At 48.9% G+C, this 20,956-nt stretch overlaps 2 protein-coding genes across 11 annotated transcripts in view; one reads left to right on the top strand and one right to left on the bottom strand.

The window, feature by feature from the left end:
- Positions 1-8,641, bottom strand: part of KATNIP (katanin interacting protein) — a 151,532-nt gene extending 142,891 nt beyond the window's left edge. For 2 of the 8 annotated variants that reach the window (XM_074322772.1, XM_074322773.1), the window contains exon 1: positions 8,572-8,593. In XM_074322772.1, the coding sequence (XP_074178873.1) occupies positions 8,572-8,578 (7 nt within the window). In that variant the 5' untranslated portion in view covers positions 8,579-8,593. Of the gene's footprint in view, positions 1-8,539 lie in introns of all 8 variants that reach the window. The other 6 variants (XM_019754670.2, XM_019754669.2, XM_019754672.2 and 3 more) reach the window with 6 other exon arrangements.
- Positions 8,642-8,803: 162 nt separating this feature from the next.
- GTF3C1 (general transcription factor IIIC subunit 1) overlaps positions 8,804-20,956 on the top strand; it is a 65,922-nt gene continuing 53,769 nt past the window's right edge. The window contains exons 1-5 of one of the 3 annotated variants that reach the window (XM_074322765.1): positions 8,804-9,071; positions 12,297-12,506; positions 16,585-16,761; positions 17,342-17,485; positions 19,534-19,630. In XM_074322765.1, the coding sequence (XP_074178866.1) occupies positions 8,851-9,071; positions 12,297-12,506; positions 16,585-16,761; positions 17,342-17,485; positions 19,534-19,630 (849 nt within the window). In that variant the 5' untranslated portion in view covers positions 8,804-8,850. The remainder of the gene's footprint in view (positions 9,072-12,296; positions 12,507-16,584; positions 16,762-17,341; positions 17,486-19,533; positions 19,631-20,956) is intronic. The other 2 variants (XM_074322764.1, XM_074322763.1) reach the window with 2 other exon arrangements.

The following is a 20,956-nucleotide window of genomic DNA, read 5'->3' as shown; positions in this document are numbered from 1 at the left end:
GGGCAGAAAATACTATATATCTCCCTCCCCCCCTTTTTTTTCAGATTAAAACTAAACAAGTATAGCACAGTATGGCACATATGAAGTCCATATGGATTTTCCAAATTGTCCAGGTTAAGAATAGAGCAGGATTGTAACTTCAAATGCCTAAGGGGCCCAGGCAGGTACCAGATGTGATGAGGGAAACCAGTCAGCTAGGTGCTGTGATGAATTGGAAAGCACCCCCCCACACACACTTAGCTCCAGCTGTGAGGGAACTGTGGCCACGCAGAATTCTGATTCAGTGTTAACAGACTTTGTTGATATTTTAAAGAAAACACCATAATTGGGTATTTATGAGAAATCTCTCAATGTTTCACTGTTGACAACTAATTCAAATATTTAAAAAGCAAAACATTATGGGCCAAAGAAACATGCCTAAGGGCTATTTCAGCCAGAGGCTCCCAATGTGTAACCTCGGATATAAAGAATTCATTTTCAAATTTGCTACATCCCTATGTTTTGAGGATTAAAAAATGTAACTGGCATGTAAAAAAACAAATCAACTTCTCAGAAAAGTTTTGAGAACAGTACAATGAATTCCCACTTAACCTGCACCTGCATTCAATCTTACTCATCTTGATAAATCTTTGGATTCCAGTGCCCAGAAGGCATTGAAATGTCGAGTCACCAAATAAATGTCCTGAGGAAAAATAAGCAAAACATAGATATGCCAAGTCCTATAAGCTAAAACAGCAGGGCGGACTGAATGCTGAAAACTACCATGAAAAAAGAAATGAATCAGATTCAAGGATGATATAGCCAAGGAAGGAAAAGGGAACAGACGCGGAGACCATACATTTGTTTTGCCGGCTGAACGCTTGCTTTGTTTTATTTTGTGCTTATTTTTCGCTTGGCTCATTTTAAGTGGTAAAGGAAATAGACAAATCACCAGGAATCTAGTTAAAACCACACAAGAACAGAAGAGACCAGACACACTGACGGCATACTTTCTGCAAAACCTTCTTGATTCAACCGTAGTCTGGGAATATTTAGCCAAGCAGGGCTAAATTTCATCTTGGCATGATTAATTCTTTGAGAAAGTTTGCTAAGCAAATGAACAGTATAAACAGGGAAATGTTAAATATTTGCTCTTGGGGGAAGCAAAAGCAAATGAGCAGTTTTAAAATCCTTTCTAATTATACTGATATGCTGACCTTTTGTCTAATTATTGCGTTCCTTGAAAATTGAGAATTTTTTTTTCCCTAAACCATGTCATATTTTTTAAAACACTGAGTTGAACAGAAAGGTGAGCATGTTCACAGGCAGAAGACTCACACATTGCCAGCTTAGCTTGATGAAAATAAAAAGTGTCAAACACTGGTTTTTCTTTTACACACAGAGTGAACTTTGTAATTACAAAGATTATTATTTGCTAGAGAGCTTCATCAGGTTCCCTCCTCCTCGTCTGTCAGCAGTGGAAGAAGCGGTGCCCATTTGCAGATAATGAATTAGTTACCATGTAGGCAAGCTTTTATACACGGTCTGACAATTAAGTTCGCAAACTTGTTCCAGCGATTTTGCTAACCTTTTTTGATATCATTTTGGTACAAATATGAATTTGTGCCAACTGGACAAACAGTTAACTAAGTTTACTATTTGGAAGTGCTGGAAAGGCTGCATGAAAAAGTTAGACGACCTGAACTTTACACCAACAATTCACGGCTCGTGCATCGCGACAATGCACCAGCTCACAGGGCACTGTCTGTGAGGGAGATTTTAGCCAGGAAACAAATAACTATTGGAACACCCTCCCTACTCACCTGATCTGGCCCCCAGTGACTTCTTTCTTTACCCGAAGATAAAGGAAAACACTGTGATGACATTCAGGACATCAAGGGTAATAGGACGACAGCTCTGATGGCCATTCCAGAAAGAGTTCCAACATTGCTTTGAAGGGTGGACTAGGCACTGGCGTCAGTGCATAGCTTCCCAAGAAAAGTGAGTCAGGTTAGTTAGCATGACTGCTAGGTAGACAGGGGTGGGGGGTATGGTCGGGGGTGGTGGGGGGGAGGGGGGGAGGAGGAAGGGGGGAGGGGGAGGGGGTGGGGTCCCTGGTGGAATAAACAAAAAAGCAGCCATATCCTGAAACTCCAGATCCTGGAATGTCTCCTTCACTCTAGGACAAAGGCATGAGAATATGCCTTGAGGTTAATAAATAATCTCAAATCCCTTCTGGCTGGACAAAGGAACTGATCTGATAGGAATGGGTTATTTCGTTAATCCCTTCAGGATGGGCAAACAGGACAAACCTGATAGCTGAATTCCATTAGAAGTCTCCAGCCCCCTTACCTAAGCAGGAAAGGGAAGGTATAAAAGTAAGAGCTTTTGCCTCAGCCACTGGGCACCCCATTCAGGACCCCCTCCCACTAGGGAGCTACAGTCTCCTCTCCTGCCTCCAATAAACTATCTTCCTGTACAACTCTTTGCCTCTCCCTGGTCTGTGTGTCTATTCTTTGGCTTCACGAGACACAATCCCGGCTCACACCCAGAAAATGCCGGCAGATCCAACATCATCTACCTCATTTGGGGGCTCACAGAAAAATATTCCCACTTCAGGAGCACTTCAAAGGTGACCGTAGTGATATTCAGCAGTGAGGTATGTAGCACTTTTTCTAGGATGAGTTCGCGAACTTAATTATCAGACCTCATATGCTAGACCTGGTGTTCAGCGTATTCATGCAGCCTCACTGAATCCACAACGATGGATTCACCAGGTTACTGATACAGGATAGTTAGCACGTCCCTAGGTAGACAGGCAGGTCCCTGGTGGAATAAACAAAGACAGCCATAGCCTAAAACTCCAGGTTTTGAAATCACTTCTTCAGGAGTTTTGAAATCACTCCTTCGCTCCAGGACATAATGTAACAAGGCCTTGAAATTAATCATAAAATTCCTTCTGGCCTGACAAATGAAACAGATCTGATAGGTAAGACTGGGTTACTTTGCTAATTCCTTTAGAATGGGCCAGCAGAACAAACCTGGTAGATGAATTTCATTAGAAGGTGCCAGTTCCCTTCTTCAAACAGGAAAGGGAAGATATAAAAGTAAGTAAGAGCTTTTGCCTCAGTCATGGGCCATCCCCATTCGGGACCCCGTCCGGCTCTGGAGCTCTGACTCTTTGCTTTCAATAAACTATCCTCTTTTTAAAACTCTTTGCCTCTCTTGGGTCCATGTTTCCATTCTTCGGTCTCACAAGACACGATTTCTGCCCACACCCAGAAACTGCCGGCAGATCCAACATCACCTACCTCACTGGGGAAGCACAGGGAAATATCCCTCCATTATTACCAAACAAGACAAGGTAAGTTTCATCACCATCTCCATTTTATGGGCAGGAAAGCCGAGGCTCAGGGCGGTCAGAGGACACAGCTGAGAGTCAAATCCAGGGCGGTTACGGAAACCCTCAAACCTATCAGCATTACATCACACTGCATCACAGAGCCGGATAAAACCTGCCCAAAGTCAAAACAATGGACCAGAAAAAATGTTGTGAAAAGCTATGGTGATTTGGACATACAGAGTAAACCAAACTACAATTCAGTTTGGCGATACTTGGTACACATTGAAGTAAGCTTTTGTGATTTTCACAGGTAAACATCTTTCTAATAAGGCCAGTTTGGCTTACCTAGTTGGCTAGAATCACAGTTTATCAGGCTATGCATTACTTTACCCAATAGATATATGCCTATAAAATAGTGTATAACTCAAAAGTTTTAAAAATTGAAATGGAAAAAGAGATCCTTTGAGTGTTAAATCGAACCTTAGGGCAAATTCTTTCTTCAAGAGAACAAAGTTTTCCTTTTTGTAACCAATCTGAAAACGAACGGGTTCCTCCATTGGGCCATAATAAAGCTCCAAGAGAGCTGAGATGGTAACAATTAGACGGGACCAAGCAGACTTCTTGAAAATGGCCTATAGCAATGTTTCTCAAAGTGTGTTCCGCAGATCCTATGAGGAAGAGGGGTTCCCAAGGACAAAACTATTCTCATCCCAATTCTAAGACGTTTTCACTGTGTTGATATTTGCACTGAAGATGCAAAAGCAACAGAAGGTAAAACAGCTTGTAGCCTAGGTGGTTACAGGCAGTAGCACCAAACTGTATGAGGAATCATTCTGTTTTCAGCCATGTACTCACAATAAAACAAACAAAATAACATTTTCATTTAAGAATGTCCTGATGAAACAGGAAAAATCAACTGTATTAAAGCTAGACACGAGTACACATTTGTAAATATTCTGTGTAAGATGAAAAGTACACACGATGTATGATTTTGCCAAAGTACAATGGTTGAGCCCACAAAACACCTGTGTGGGTTGCCAGCTGAACTAGCCACATATTGTACAGAATGTCATTTTTACTTGAAAGAACAGCTAACAGACAAACTATAGTTATTCAGATTTGGGTATTTGGCAGACATTTTCTTCAAATATGAAAGAAGAGAAGCTTTTCACTTTTAGGAAACAACTGACAGTATTTGTTGCCAATGATAAAATTCAAGCTTTCAAGTTAAAACAAGTAGAAAACTTGTTTCCACTCCTCCCTTGAGTTTAATAGCTTTCCAATACTTAAACCCATTTAAAAAAATAAAAGAGTGGTGATACTAATGAATGTGATTTTTTTTTGATATTGTGTAGTAATATGCCATTTGATATTGTGTAATGAAATTTCCAATGTCAAGATTTGGAAGATTTGCATAACTCAATGAAGTAATAATTTTTCCAAATGACCAGTGCCTAAGGTTATAAAACCACACCTGAGTAAAACATTCAGTGGAAGAGCAAGATAGACCAATGGATTTTAATGTAACAGAGTACAAAAGTTCACCGATATGATTTCAGCTGCCACATTGTGACTTACCTCCAAGCAACTACAACTTGCTAAGTTTTGGTAAAGTATCAAAGAACGTATAGTTGTCTGAACAAGCAATTAAAACACTCCCTGTTCTAACTGTGTATTTGTGAGGCCTGACTTTCTTCAAATACATCAGCCAACATAACAGCACAACAGTCTAGTTGCTGAAGCAGAAATGAGACTCTAGCTGCTTTCTCTTTAACCAGACACTAAAGAGATTTGAGGAAATGTAAAATAATGCCACTCTTCCTACTAACTGGGGGGAGGGATAACAGCTGTTTTTCATGAAAAAGTATTATTTATGTTCAGAAGTAATGGATTTATTGTTGTTTAAATGAACTGATCAATGAATGCTTTAAGATTTTCTCAGCTTTAATTTCTGACATGGTAAATATCATAGCTAGAATATACATAAACAAGCTCTTTTGAGGTAAGACTATAAAGGCATCCTGAGACCAAAGAGATTTGAGAATTGACCTTTCCACACGGCAGTCTGGCAAATGACCTTTTTATAGTACCTCGGAAGTACAAAGGGCAAAGTCGTCTTTTAAGCACCTAAGATTGTTCAAGTAAAAAAAAAAAAAAAAATTTCCACGCTGCATTAAGTGGATATCAAAAAAGAACAAATTCTCCAGAAGTGAGGGAGAGTGGTAAAATGAGGAAAGTCACCTGGCTTCTAGCACAGTCTCTCTAGATCTCTCTCTACAAAATGAGTTATCAGAGTAGCCTAGTTTTAGATCGCTTCCAATTGTCAGTTCCATGATTCTAATCAGGGACCCCCTCCATGGGGGGCCACAGCTGGCATCTGACCTTGTGACTGCTTGGCCCACACGGTATTTTGAAAAGTGCGCCAGGAAAATAATTGGTTGGAGCTACATGAGAAGCTTCCCTTTCACAAGAAGAAATTGTTTTTTAGTCACAGCCCAGTTCAGCCCACTAACTTGCTCCTGCAGTAATCTGCATTTGCAGCCTCTGGAATGAAAGGGCCTCTAAACTCTCTTCACAACCTCAGACCCCACCACTCAGTTCCAGAGACAACGTGTCTGGGTTCCTTGCTCACTCTGCCACTTGCTGGCTGGCTGATTTGGGGCAAGTTATTCAACTTCTCTGAGCTTCAGTTTTCTCATGTGTGAAATGGGATAACACTCGAATCAAAGGGCTGTTACGCGGCGTCGCAAGGTGTGGCTTGACGGCATTTACTGAATTCCTGGCACTGATCAGTGACCGTTATTAACATCGAAGCACAGAGAGCATTCCCTAGTCCCCTCCACGCCCCTTACCAAGTCCCATTTTCAGCAGCTGGTGACTTCTCTCCCCACAGGACGCTTACCTACCCCCATACTGATATGGGAGAGACCCCTCACTATAGAGATTTTAAGATCCCTTTTTCTTTGGCTCTCTGGTCTTTTTAAAAGCTTTCTTTTCTTTCTTTGCCTTTTAATGATCCTGCTTCCTATACATTTACTATGCAGACCAGTTTCAATGCTTCCATTTACTTCACCCCAGCGCTGGCTCTGTGACTTGGGAGAGGTTTTGCACCTGTATGGGATCCACTCCTGGCTCCAGCTTAAATCTACATAACATAGGAACAGGTGGGAAATGATCCGGGCCAAGCGAGTAGCCCTCCCCGCCACTAAAAAACTTTAAGTTTTCTTTCCTATAGCAATTTTAAGTTCCCTTTTTCTTAAGTCTCCTTTTCCCCACTTTCTTATCTCCTACCTCCTGCTTTAAATAATTACCCTAAAACTTGTGATTTATACTTGTTGATTGTAATCACTGAAGCCTAATGTTCTTTCCAACCCATTCCGGGCCCAGCTCCTGGACAACTGACACCACCTGAGTGACCAGCTGAATGGCCACAGGCTCCATAAGAGCTGACGGATTTTTCATCACTTAGCCACCCTGCACCAATAGCTTTGAGCTCTGCTCTTAAGAAATTTATTAATTAAAATCTATTTTTCCTCATTTAGGGGCCTTGGGGATACAGAGGATACCCCAGCAAGATCACCAGTCCCAACCAAAGAAGCCAACACGGTCTTCCAGGTGGATCTCAAGACCCCTTCCTCTCATCTAAGATCAGATAGGGCAAGAGTTCCGTGAATCCCCAATAGGTAGGGACAGCTCTATGCCCCTGCCCAGCAGGAAGCAGATACAGAAGAAAAGACCCTGTGGGGACAGAGCCAGGAGTGCAGTTTCCAGGCTCTCGGCCTCACGTGGAAAGGTGCTGGCTCAGGTAGTAAATGGCCATCAACTGTCATTGGATGGTCATCAGCTGTGGCTAGTTGGCCGTCAGCTGTAACCAGTGAGCCATTGGCCACTAATATAGCTGCTGTGGCTACGCTAGCAAAAAAATGGGGGCTAGCAAGAAGATGGTGGCTGAGCTAGCAAGCGATGCAGTGAGGGTTGCGAATGGTGTGGCCCCCGCCTCCTTTTTCTCCAACCCAGCCGCCAGAGAGAATATAGTGGTATGACTCCCCTATCTATGGCTCCGTGGGTGTTCCTTTTTGGCCTCACCATGCCCTGCGTTCTCATGTGGGGAGCGGGAGCAGAGACCCCACAGGCCACCCCGCGTGACAGACCTCCTGTCCCTCAACTTCCTATAGAGATTCGATGGGGATCACATCTCTCAAGGGGAAAACAAGGCAGGCAGTTAGAGACAGGCATTGGGTTTCTCCATTACCATCCAAAAGACCTCCCCTCTCTCCAAAACTTCCCCTTTTCATTGTAATTATCTACCCCTACAAGGAACAAATGGGTACAAATTATCCAACTAGATTAAACCGGCCACTCACACCTGCGCAGTAAAGGCCAGAACAACATTCATTTCACCTGGGCCTTAGTAAAGGATCGTTATAATATCATACATACGCCCAGAAGTTCATTATAACAGATTGATTCTGGGAAGGAACATGCGCAGCCTAAAAAGATGAGGTAATAGCCTGTTGTCAATCACAGGTGTCAATCAAGTGGTCCCATGCCCAGAAAGGAACAGCCCATTCTAGAGGGGAAAAAAAGGGGATAAAAACTCCAAGTCCTGCCCAGTCACCGCCTTTCAGTCGCGCCAGCCTTGCCTTTGCTCGGGGGCCCACTCCACACCCTTTGGAGTGTGCTTTTTCTTCTAATAAACTGCTCTTTCACCACTTGACCTCGGTATCTCGTTCAATTCTGTGCCGGAGTTGCCAAGAACCTGGACACGGCGCCTAAGAGCGCCCTTGGTCCGGCAGCCAGAGCGCCGGAGATCCCAGCTTTGCTCCAAGGCCCGGGTTCCACCCCAGCCTGGGAATCCGGCCCGGACTCCGCCCGGCGGGACCCGCGGGGTGAGAACCAAGCCTGGACGTCGCTCGGAGAAGGGCCCACTCTCGGGTAACAATACCCACTCGTAGGACACACAAGACCCTCCTCAGACCTCCACTTCTCCCTTCCCACCCGAAACCCCTTCGCTGAGCCCACGGCCAGTACCGGGTTCCCCCACGAGCACCGCTCGGCAAAGGAGCCAAACACTGACCACACCCCCCAGCTTCGTCGCCCCACCCCCGACCCCTAGGCTCCCCGTCCCTCAGACCGGAGGCCACCGTGGGTCAGGCAGTGATGGCCCAGGGGTTTGTGGCCTAGGAGTCTGCCCGGGGGGGATGGGAGGGTAACTACCTGACTTCTCCGAGGGGCCCACGGACACTCACCATCCATCCCTAGAGGCGGCGGTTCCGGGTGCGAAACCGGAAGCGGCCTCTGCACTGTTTGCAGTTCCCCTGGTTACTGTGGGGTTCCGAACCAATGGCGGTGGAGCTCCACTGACTGAGCCCGCCCCCAAGGGGAGTGACGTCACGCAGGAGCGCTGGAACTCCTCCTCCGGTCGCCGGGTCCGGCCCGCCTCCTGGGGGGCTGCGGGTCGTTGTGCGCATGCGCACTGGGCCGGGGCGCTGAGCGGCGTGGTGCGCAGGCGCTGCACTGCGATAGCAATGGACGCGCTGGAGTCGTTGTTGGATGAGGTGGCCCTGGAGGGGCTCGATGGTCTTTGTCTGCCCGCGCTGTGGAGCCGTCTGGAGACGCGAGTGCCGCCCTTCCCTCTGCCTTTGGAGCCCTACACGCAGGAGTTTCTGTGGAGGGCGCTGGCCACGCACCCGGGCATCAGCTTCTATGCGGAACCTCGGGAGCGACCGGACCTCCAGCTCCAGGACCGGTCAGCGGCTTGGCCCTGCGGGCGGGCGGGCGGACAAGCTCAGGGCCAGGGGTCTGACGGAGCAGGGAGGGGACCAGATTCTGCCGGGAGGGGGCGGAGGAAAGGAGTGGAGCCGACAGAGAACCGGCAGTTTGTTGATGGGCGCGGGGTAACGCTTATTTGGGGTCCCTCGGGCCTGGCAGGGCCCAGGCGCCTTACGGAGTTGGGCGTCATCGGCTGATGGATTTAGGGGGTCGTCTGCTGCTGTCCCATTATGTCCATGCGTATGTTTGGGGTGATCGCGAGCAGGATTGGGGGGATATCCTTCCAGCTTCAAAGAGTATTTCCTCTAAAGTGGAAGGTAGGCTTGGAGTGGGAAGGCAGTCAGATCAAGATAGAGACAGTTGAGGGCTGGCGGATTGGCTGAGTCGGTTAGAGCGCGGTGCTGGTAACACCAGGGCCTGCGGTTGGATTCCCACATGGGCCAGTGGGCTGCGCCCTCCACAACTAGAGTGAAAACAAAGACTTGACTTGGAGCTGATGGGCCCTGGAAAAACACACTATTCCCCAATAAAAATTTTAAAAAAAGAAAAAAGATTAGAGACAGTTGTGTTCAACAAACCGATATGGGGCATTCGTTCTGTGCTGGACTAGAGGCCCTAAGGCAACTAGAGAGCTTTGTAACAACAAGTTTAGCAATAATAATAATAACAGCTAGCATTTATCAAGTGTTTATGATTGGCCTGGCATATACCATTCTAAGAGCCTGTTCTGGGAACTTCAGGATATTACACTCCATCCTCCCAGTGCCCCTCTCAGGTGGGTGCTGTTATCTTCCCCATTTTGCAGAAGAGGACACAGTCAGAGTTTAAGTAACCTGACCAAAGTTATGGCAGTTACAAGGAAATGAGTGTTGCCTTGAAGCCAGGCCATTTGTCTCCAAAGTCTGTGCTTTTAAACCATACTGTGCAGGAGAGGAGAGTTTCCCAGAGGTAATACTGTCCAGAACAAGGCTGAAAGGTTGGATTTAGATGGCCACTTGGCAGAGTATTCTGGACAGAGAACAAATGGGAAAGCCTGGAAGACGAAAAGTAAGTTTGGTTGAAGTGCGGAACCGGAGGCAGAGCATGAGGAATAACAGTTGACGTCTATATGTGCTTCTTGTGAACTGGGACAGTTGTAAGAGCCTGACATACAGCAAGTTGTTTTTTACAACAACTGTAGGGAGTATATGTTATTATCCCCATTGTCTGAAGTGCAGAGGTTAAGTGATTTGTTCAGGGTCATCAATCAGCGAGGGCATAACCCAGAATTTGAATCCAGGAAGTCCAGGTACAGAATCCACTCTGTCCTTAACCAAAGTGGACTGGAGAGTTTATCCGTGGTCTTTCCATCCACTTAACACGTTGCGTACGGCGGGGTTTAAATCCCTCATACCCCTCTGTTCCGGCAGGTTTTTAAAAGAAACTACTTTAAAATGCACTCTTCTCTTTAAAGTGTAAATGCTTGTATGTCATTTATTATTTTTCTATGGAATTTTTTAGGATTTACTCACCTATGATGTTAGTAATCCCTCCTGGTGTGATATTGCAGAAAGCAGCTTCCTTTGTTATTAGCGAAACACAAATAATTCAATAAAATGTGCAAAGTGAAAAGAGTCAACAGTAAAAGCGAGAATTCTCGTTATCCGTCCTTAACGCATGGCTCAGAAAAAAACCGAAGATTCTCGTGATCCGTAAGCAACATGTTAAAAGAGTTGGAAGCCTCTGAAGGGAGGGTTAGTCTAGGGGCAAAGAGAGAAGTTGAGAGATTTGCGGTAATCCAATCACGAACTACCAGTCATGGTTTAGCTGACCACAGAGAGGGTGAGACTGAAGAGGCAAATGGAATCAAGACGGGGGAAGAAGAATCCGGATGGTTTGGTGACTGATTGGATGTGGGGTATAAAGAAAAGTCAGAATCAAAGGTGATGCCCTCTGGTTCCTGATGTTCGGGGACCTGGGTGAATACTGATGCCCTTCAGTGTGGTAGGAACACAGAAGGGCAGCAAAGTGGTTGCGTTTGGGGGGAGGCAGGGAAGGTGCTGAATGTATCCTGAGACACATTGTGTCTGCAGTTGCTTGGGGTTATGCAAGCGGAGATTCTGTTTAGTAAACATCTGGTTTCATGGGAGTGAAAGCAGGTCAGAGGGAGGGACAAAGCTAGTCACATGGAGCCATCCCTTATGGCTGGTACCGTCTTTTCCTGAAAATAAGACCTAGCCGGACCATCAGCTCTAATGCGTCTTTTGAAGCAAAAATTAATATAAGATAAAGCTGTTGGCTAGGATCATCCATGAAAGAGGGTGTAGTGTGATTAGAAACCTTAAGAGGTGAGGTGCACCCCATGTAAAGGCTGGATGGGGGACTCGGAACCTTCGAAAGAAGACTGGGAAGGTGCGGCTGGCGAGACGAGGGCGGCAGCAGCCCAGAATGGTGTCCTGGAAGCTGGGGAAGAGGTGACCTGAGAATGGAGGGTTAAACTGTGCAGAGGTCACAGAGAAGGCGAGCAAGAAAGGGTTGAAAAGTGTATGAGGAATTTGGCCTCAACTAGACCGGTGCAGGATGGGAGCAAGATTTCTAAGGAGACTTGAAAAACTTGGCTGCCTGGAAAAAAGAAGAAACACAAGGCAACAGCGGTCTCTCTGGGGTTGATAAGAGGCGACTGAGAGAATGTGGTGCCGAGAAGGGACTTGCGGGAGAGGCCGGCATAACTTTGGTTTTGATTTCACTGAATTTGAGGTGTTTAGCAGGACTGATGTTCGGGGAAAAAACAGTATTGATTGAGGATTCAATGGTGAGAATTGTTAACATGCAAGTGGTAATTTGAAACTGTACAAAATGGATGAAGATTCCTAGAGCGGTAACTAAAGAGAGATGGAACGATGACATCTGAAGGAGGAAAACCTTGAATCATTACCCAGCCTGGTGGTTTGGAGACAAGGCCCCAGATTTGGAAGAAAGCCAAAAGGCCAGGCCTGGGGCCAGTATGGTGATTCCAGTTCCAGCATTCCGCTTCCGGAGTGGGTTGAGGGGCTCCTGGAAAGGTCTGTTTTCTGGGGCAGAGAACACTGCTTGTGCATTTGTAAGGCAGGAAGACTGGGGATCTCGCTCCCCCTCTGATCTCTGCGGGAGGTTGTCAGAACATGCCCAAGAGGCGCTATGTCTGAAGCTGAGCTGTGGCCCCTCTTTGCACTTTCCTCCTTAGGTATGAAGAAATCGATTTGGAAACTGGGATTTTGGAGTCCAGGAGGGACCCGGTCCCTCTGGAGGATGTCTACCCCATCCATATGATCCTCGAGAACAAGGACGGCATCCAGGGCTCCTGCCGGTACTTTAAGGAGAGGAAAAACATTACCAATGACATCCGGACAAAGGCTTTGCAGCCCCGCTGTACAATGGAGGAAGCCTTTGGCAGGTAACTGAGTTGCACCCGCGGAAACTCCTGGGCTTCTTCCCGCTTTGCAGGCAGCGTGTGGTCAAAGCCCCAGGACCGGTCTGCAGCCTCCGTGTCATCCCCCACTAAGCCAGTCCTCTCCCCTCTTCGCTCTGCTCCTGTTGGGGCTCATTTTCCTCAGCGGGGTGGGGGGAGATGGGGGGCTGCCTTTCTTTCCGTTTGTGTCCACAGTCCTAGCACAGGCGGGCAGAGCAGGCAGCTGCCATCTGGATTGTGCCTTTCGTTCTGTGCCCAAGCTGGGCCCTGTGATTTAGGGTTAGAGGAGGTGAGAAAGGGTAGCCCTGTGAAGGTGGCTGAGGTGGAGTGCTTCTCCGGCGTTTCTCCTCCCCCCTCCAGCCCCAGCCCCGCTCCCATCTCATGCTGTTTCCTACCTCTGTCAGTTAGTTCCTCTTTCTCCATGATTCTCCGTCTCTGCCTGTCTGTCTGCTGGGGTTCTGTCCTCAGCACATTCACGTGACCTGCCCCTCTTACAGCAGGACCATCTCCTGAGCTGCTCAGTTCCCTGTAACTCCGGCTCACTCTCCTGTGGCGACAGCCGTGCTGTGTTGGAAGAAGTAGCTACACTCACTCTCTGTCCCTCTTTGCCTGCCTTCCCCTCCACTGCCCACTGGGTCCTGATTTCTGCCTTTATCTCTTCCTCTTCTGCCTCTTCTCAAGTCTCGTCCTCCAAGATCCCTGTTAACAAGCCTCAGACACTGTCAGCCCCTTTCTCTCCTTGACCCCTCGATAGCGTTAGGCACTTTTGAAGGTTTTGCCCTGTGGCTTCCTGCTCTGTTTTGTTTTGCTGTTCTAGCTAATCCTCACCTGCTCCTTTGTGGACTCCCAACTTCCTCCCACCCCTTCAATGTTGGCGGCTCCCAAGGACGCTGTCGCCTCCCCAGGCCCTCTCCCAAGCGCCACGTGTGATGTCTCAATGTCCTGCCCCTCTTACCCAGTTTGCCCAGAAGTCAGAGCATAACTCACTCTGCTGTCCCCCAAACCGGCCTTCTCTTCCTTCTCTTCCCCCTCTGGTTTCTTTATTCCGGCCTGGGGTAGCCCACGCACCGGGCTGCGTAGGCATACGCGTGAGACTCCTTGAGCCCTGCTCTCCCTGAATTCTGCGTTCAATTGGCCACAAGTCCTGTTTCCTCAGACCCCCCCCCCTTTGGACTCAAATTAATGCAGTGGTCCCCTGACTATCTCCCTGTGTGCTGTCTCTCCTCTTTCTAACTCTCTACATTACGTGGAAGGTGGTTGTTTTTAAGGTGGACTGTGATATGTAGTGGCTTGGTCACTCAGGGCAGGTTTCAAACTGGCCAAATCTGCCCTCGGACGCACTTTATTTAGTCAGCATGCTGTTTTGTTTGTTTTACATTTAACTCCATTGCTACTGTTTAAAAGTCTGGCTTCCTCGCTTCTCTTGAAACATCGCAAGGTCCAGCTGCCACAGGACTGAATTTTTACGGGGCGCCTTTGAGATGTGCCCTGCCCAGTTCCCCACAACCTGCCGATGGCCCATTGGGCACTGCAGGACCCAGCTCATACCCGCCCAGCAGCCTGACCTCAGCCCCTCTGCTTGCCCCGCTTTCCACGATGCTGCAGCCTGAACACGCGGGCCGAGTTCTGCCCCAGAGCAATGGCCCAGGTGGTCCCGCCTGTCTCGGCTTTCACACCCCCTCCTTCTCTGTCAGCCTTCAATTCACCTCCTCACAAAGGGTCCCCATTGCCCAGACACCATCATATCTCTTTTCAGTACCAAAAACGGTCTTAAGTGTTGTGTCTGTCACTCTTTCCTCACAGGACTAGAAACTCTTGAGGGCCGTAGCTCTAGGATCTAGACTACGCCTGGCACTAAGTGGGCCCACAACTGCATGTTGACTGTCTGCCCATGTGGGTCGGACGTTATAACCCCTGACCTGTGCCGCGGAATCGAAACTCCGCAGCGTGGCATCGAAAGGCCATTCAGGACGTGGTCTCCCGCTGGCCTCTCAAGCTTCCCTTTCTTATGCTTTCTAACTTGCCACCCCCCAGACTTGCCGCCATGCTACACAACTCGCCTCCCACAACTCGCATGTCCCTTCATGTACCTGGAACCTTCCAAACCCTGCTTCCTTACCCTTCACCCACCCGGCTGACTGCTAACTCAAGAATCGCCTTCTTGGAGAGTTTTCCCTAATTATTATGCACACGCTGTAGTCACGCACGTAGGCTTACCTTGGTGGTCCTCATACCTGTCATTTGATAGCCTTGGCCACCAGAGCTGCTCTGTGTCAGTGCTGTTGTCACGTCAACCATAGAGCAATGTTCTTGCCTGTCTCTTTCAGTGACTGAGCTCCTTGTAGGTAGATACCATTTTTACTTATCTTGGTACCTCTGGTACTTTGCATAGCGCTTAGTCCATATTTGATAAGCTGTGTGATGACTCCAGCCCGCAGACTGAGCTTAGCAGGAGTCGTTGTGTCTGCAGATAATCCTGGGAAGGAAACTGGTCTGAGTACTTTTTTTCTTTTTTTTAAGGAGAGCACAGCTCACAGTGGCCCATGCGGAGACCGTACCGGCAATCTTGGTGCTACCAGCACCACGCTCTAACCAACAGAGCTAACCGGCCACCCCTGAGCACATTTTTAAACCAGCAAATCAGTTCCCCCGTTTTCAAACTTTCTTTTCTCGACTGACCTCTTCCCATGTAACTTAATGAGCCTGTTCTGAGACGAGCGAGCATAGGCCCTGGGTTTGCTACATGCAGACACAGGCAGTGGACTCTCTGTCCCGTGTGTTCACAGCCACATTGTTTTTGACGATGGACTGTGCAGGCTTCATGAGCTGCAGAGGGCTAGGTATAGGTCACAGACAATGCGAGGAAGCTGTGGGAAGTTAAACTGAAGACCTTTCTCCCTGTGCCGGGTGGTGGTGGAAGCGAGTTATCTGAGTGAAAGGAAAAGAGTCAGACTGAGAGATGTGACTGAAGGCAGAGCTCGGGGTCAAGCATCTGTAAGCAACGGGCTAGGATAAGTGGGACTGGCTCAAGCCCGTGGGCCTTACATAGGGACCCTCGGTGACTCATTCATCCAGGAAAGGGAGCTCCTCCAATCGGGTACAGCTCAATGTCAAGGAGTGAGTGAGTGAGTGGTGGATTCTGCCTGCACACCTGCGTGGGGTCTCTGCTGCGGCCCGGGCCCCAGGAGTGTGTGAATGGAGGGCGCCACTCTGCCCAAGGCCTGCGTTTAGTTCCAGGCGCGGCCTTGCAGCAGAGCCTCAGCCTGAAGTGGTGGGGCCCGTCAGGCCTCAGCAGAAGAATCAGTATCCTCAGCCGGGTCTCTCGGGGCCGTGGTTACTTTCTAGACATTCTTTTTCACGCACCAAGTCCATGGGAAAAGCTAAGGATTTGCCCAAGGCCTGGCCTTCAGCACACAGCAGGCCCCTGACGACACAGCTGAGTGTGTCAGACTCTGAGATTTGCTTTATCCATCCAGTGCGGGAGGCTGGCTCATCCATTTCACAGAGCTCCAGCTGTGCCCCAGCATCCTTGGAGGCACTGCGTGTGTCCTGGGGGACAAGTCTGCCTCTTACAGGGCTTCTGTTTGAAAGGGGGAGTGACAAGGATGTCTCCCCTAAAAAAGGTGGAGCGCTAGGTGCTGTGAAGAAGAAGGAAATGGCCAGAGGTACCATTTGAGGGAGGCCTAAGGAGTTGACATCTGAGCAGTGACCTGAACGATGAAAAGAGCGCGTTGCTTAAAGACGCTGGGGAAGCGCTGCCAGGAGAGGAAGCGGCTGCTGTGGGCCAGGGCGAGGACGGGGACAGCGTCTGGGACGTCCCAGGCCCTCGCGGGGCATGGGGTTTGGGCCTGCGTGCCCGGCCCGGCCTGGGAGGGCCTGAAGCAAGGAAAGCACGACGTGGGCTCTGCTCCCCCTGAACCCGTGCAGCACGGAGACTGAAACGGGCTAAGCTGGGGGTTTGTGGACCTCGAAGCAGAACAGGGCGATTTTCCAAGGTGCTATGTTTTTGTCTTTCAATCTTCTTCCAATTGTTATTTCTCTGTGTGGTTGTGTCTGACTGCAGGTGGGGGAAGAAGCTGGTCATCGTGGCCTCCCAGGACATGCGCTATCGGGCCTTGATAGGACTGGAGGGGGACCCCGACCTGAAGCTCCCTGACTTCTCCTACTGCATTCTGGAGCGACTGGGCCGCTCCCGCTGGCAAGGGGAGCTCCAGCGAGACCTGCACAGCACGGCTTTCAAGTACGCTGTGGTTTGCTTCTCTCCCTCAAACAATGGGCCCCCCTGATCATCGTGCCCCGCTGACCTCTCCCCCCATTTTCCTAATCCCTGCCACCTCGGGAGTCCTCAGCCCATGGTGACAGGGAGCACAGAGACGCTGGGGGGACCATATAGGTTATTGTCCAAACCAGACATTTTGGGAGTGGATGGTGGAGCTGACCAGAAGGGACACCAAGGAAATGGGTGTAAGTGGGGACCAGGTGGCAAACCAGGAAGTACGGTCACCCAAGTTACTGGCCACTGCGGGGTTAGAGATCCATATCTGATGACCTCATATTTGTTCAGCCTCTGTACTGTCCCCCACCCCAGCCATCCCTTCCCGCACTGTTTCCCCGGCCTCTCCTCCCCCCGCCCCCTCCCGGAGGCCTGGCGCCTGCTCCCAGGCCTGGCTGTTCTTTCCAAGGCTGTTGTCCCATAATGTCTGTTCCCTCAGATTGTCTGGGTAGGAGGCGTGTGTCTCTGGTGAGAGGCACTCTACATGGGTGGGTGAAAGCAACCGACAGAGCAAAAGGTCACTACCCGCCGTCTTCCTCTCCTCCAGGGTTGACGCCGGGAAGCTCCACTATCATAGGAAAATTCTGAACAAAAATGGGCTTATCACGATGCAGTCACATGTGATCCGATTACCCACCGGAGCTCAGCAGCACTCAATCCTCCTCCTCCTGAACCGGTTTCACGTGGACAGGTGTGTGTGTGACCAACACTGTTCCGTCTGTGTCACAGCTACGTGTGTTATGCTGTTAAAAATCAGAGGCCAGAGCACAACACAATTATAGCTGTTTTAAAAAGATATTTGCTGTCTCTTTCTGATTGTGAAAAATAAGTCATGCTCATTTAGAAAACCTGGAAATTATACAGAAAAGAAGAGGGGAAGTGCCTTAACTGCACAGCTCAGCCATTGGGACTGTTAATATCTTGGTGAAATTTTGGGGGAGTGTAAAAATACAGGTAAACAAGCCAAATTTGATTTGTTACAGTGACAGCGTTGAGGTTGCATTGTAGCAGTTTCAAATTGGCATGTTTTTGCGACATGCAACCATCATAATGAGCCTGTGGGTGAGACAGTGAGTTGCTACTGAGTGTTACTGTACATGACGTGGCTACTTAGCTGCGTGTCGAAATCAGTCCTCCATCACGTTGGTAAAATATACACTTTCCCTTCTGAGAACCAGAGTCTCTGGCTCTGTAACCCTCCCTGTTGGGGTGACTAGTTACCCGCCTAGGAATGGGGGAAAGAAACATTCCACCCCCTGCAGAGAAGTCTCAGCATGCACTCCACCTCTGAGGGACAAAGAGCAGGGTGGGAAAGGCTTGAGCTGGTGCAGGGCCCACGATACATGACCATGACCGTGGGGTGTGTCAGCTGTGAGCCCCGTGCCTGGCCCCGTGCTCTCTGCTGGAGGCGGGCAGTGTCAGGGAGTTAGGAAGCAGTGGGCACCCCGTGCCTGGACCGTAGGGACTGACTGACTCCCCTCCCCAACGACGGAGGCCTGGTCCTTTCCCCAGCGGCCAGGTGCACCCTCCGAAAGGCGGGGTGAACCTCAGGACTAAGTATAAGTCTTAGAGTTCCCAGTGCCCACTGCATAGCACAGGGATGGGCCCAAAGAACGTGCCTGATACACGTGTGTAGACTGACTATTAACTAATGATTTCCAGGAGTGAAAGTGTCACTCTGAGTTTGTCTTCAAACCCGTTTGGGAAATAATCCATTAGAGAGAACGATGCTTTGATCATGTACACTTTCATTATTTAGCTGTACTATCTGTTGGTTAAATATTTTTATCACCAAACTCATACCTGGTGTATAGCCTGAGAGCCACAAAGAACCCAGGGTGGCAGCTGTAGGCAGAAGAGAGAACAGTGGACCAAGTCGGGGTCTGTGTTTAAATCTAGTCACTTGGCCTCTCAGAACCCCTGTTTGCTCTTCTGTAAAATGGCCGTGACACATGCTCGGTTCTAGTTCCTGCGCGGTAAATATTTCTGCCTTCATTTATTCTTCCATTCGTCCAGAGGCAGTACAAACGGCGAAGGGGGTGCAGTTTTTGGTTCCCATACATAGGTTGTCGCTGCCCCGTGGCCTGTGGGCAGCTAAAGCCCAGCTCTCCTTCCGGCTGCACTGGCAACATGGCGCCTCCCTGCATCCCTCCCTCCCAGCAGCTTCCTCTGGTGGCCTTTATCTTGGAAGCATTTATTGTGACATCGACTTCACAGTAAAAATGCAATGGAAGGCGGGGTCCATCACACCAGTGACGTCGGGGAGAAAGCAGGGCATCCGAATCAGAGCGGTGTCCTGACCAAGTGAAGAGGGGAGAGACCTCGGTTCACATCACGGGCCTTCTAGAAATTTAGAAAATTTCTAAAGGAAATTTTAGAAAGAATTTTAGAAAGTTTAGCTGCTTTACGAAATAACCCCCGCCCTTCCTCACCAAGCGATTGGTAAGGTACTATGTGAAATGCCTCCTAGACTTTAAGGTATTATCCAAACAGGGCATTTCAAAGACTCATTTCAGTGAGTTTTAGCCGTAGAGTCCAGTCTGTACTCTGCCCCTAGTTACATGCCCTTGGCCGTGTCACCAGACGGTTCAGAGCCCCGGCCTCTCCACCTGTGAAGTTCAGGCGCCCTAAGACCAAGGCTGTAGGGTTTGATGTGTTGTCATTGAAATCATGCCTTGCAAAAATAGGTGGTCTTTAGCAATGAGTTTGGGGAAATGACCCGTTTTGTGTCTCTCCCAGGAGGAGCAAGTACGACATCCTCATGGAGAAGCTTTCCTCGGTGCTCGGCACTCGGAGCAACCAGATGGAGACGCTGGGGAAGCTGCGGGAGGAGCTGGTGAGCTGCCCGGTTCCCTGTGCTGGCTGAACCCCCTGCCCCCGGGGTCGCTCTTGGTCAGGTGCAGCCCGACTGAGTGGCACTGGAGAGCCCTGTCGTGCACTAGACGATCCCTAATCAGGAAACAAACGGGATTTTCCTTTGTTTTCCAGAATGACAAATGCCTGAGTCCTTAAGGTCCATCCTTCGTGCTCTTGACTGACTGCCGTTATCCCCTGCGGTTTGCCCTAAGATCTGCTATAAAAGTTCATGTAGAGTGCTAAATCTGGGCATGTAGATTTACTTTCATAATCAAGCTTGTCATTTTGGTCCCAGTGGTTTTCTATTGAACCATGAGTGACTTCACTGGTAAGGCGGTGAGAGGACGCAGGGTGACAAGCAGTTACTGACCTGCCTCACCTTTGCGCCCAGGAATAGAGGCCGTGACGAAATGAGAACGAAAGAAAGCATGGAGGTCACGCCACTTCCGGTCTGATTTGAACAACCTTCAGTGGAAGTTAGGAGAAAGGCCAGCATTCGAAACGGGAGAAAAATAAAATTGCCCTGTAGGTTAAACAGAACTGAAAACTTCACATTTAAAGTCAAGATTTGGGGGTAACAGTAATTAGTCCCCAAAAAAACATGGTTTAGAGTCTCATCATAGACACCAGGATAGTCCATCTCCCCCTTCGCTGCATCGGTGAGGAGCTAGTCTCCAATGTCACTGTTTGGGGTGGGGGTGGGGGGGTCTCTTCCCTATCGCTGGATTCATTGCATGTCCGCGTCTCTTTAAAGCAGAGGTTACAGACTGAGGCTTGCGGGTCAGATTTGGCCTGTATATCGTTGAAAATAAATTTGACCCAGCATTTCTTAAAAATGGAGATTTCACATTTAAAAACAAAAAATCTAAATTTCTGGCTTCCCTTGAAATATCAGAAGCTCTGGCGAGCCTGGGCCTTTGCCTATTGTGACAACAGTTAGATGGAGCTTGCTGTGCGCTGGCCAGCTCCCTCAGGCCCCCTGCTTCTGTCACCTCTCGGACCCCGAAGCAGAGTTAGTGCCATTTGTCATTGCATGTGCACTGCTGTCTGTGGTAGGAGGGAAATATTTCTCGGTCTGAGTCTTTATCGAAAGTAGAAAATAAAAGGGAGGCTGTTAAGGTCTCTTCTTGAGAGACCCTAATAGAAATGAAGAAGATTCCTACATGCTTCGTGAACGTATCTGCCCACTTTTGTCTTTGTTTCTTGTCCAGCCCATGCAGACATTGGAGACTGAAACCCTGTGCCTCACTGAGTGACGTGGGGGTGGGGAAACCAGGCTAGTCTGCTCTCAGGTCAGAACTGTGGA

The sequence above is a fragment of the Rhinolophus sinicus genome, linkage group LG18, assembly GCF_036562045.2.
Source record: "Rhinolophus sinicus isolate RSC01 linkage group LG18, ASM3656204v1, whole genome shotgun sequence".
Classification (NCBI taxonomy): domain Eukaryota; kingdom Metazoa; phylum Chordata; class Mammalia; order Chiroptera; family Rhinolophidae; genus Rhinolophus; species Rhinolophus sinicus.
The sequence above is the reverse complement of the archived record's forward strand: the minus strand, read 5'-3'. Positions and strand labels throughout refer to the sequence as shown.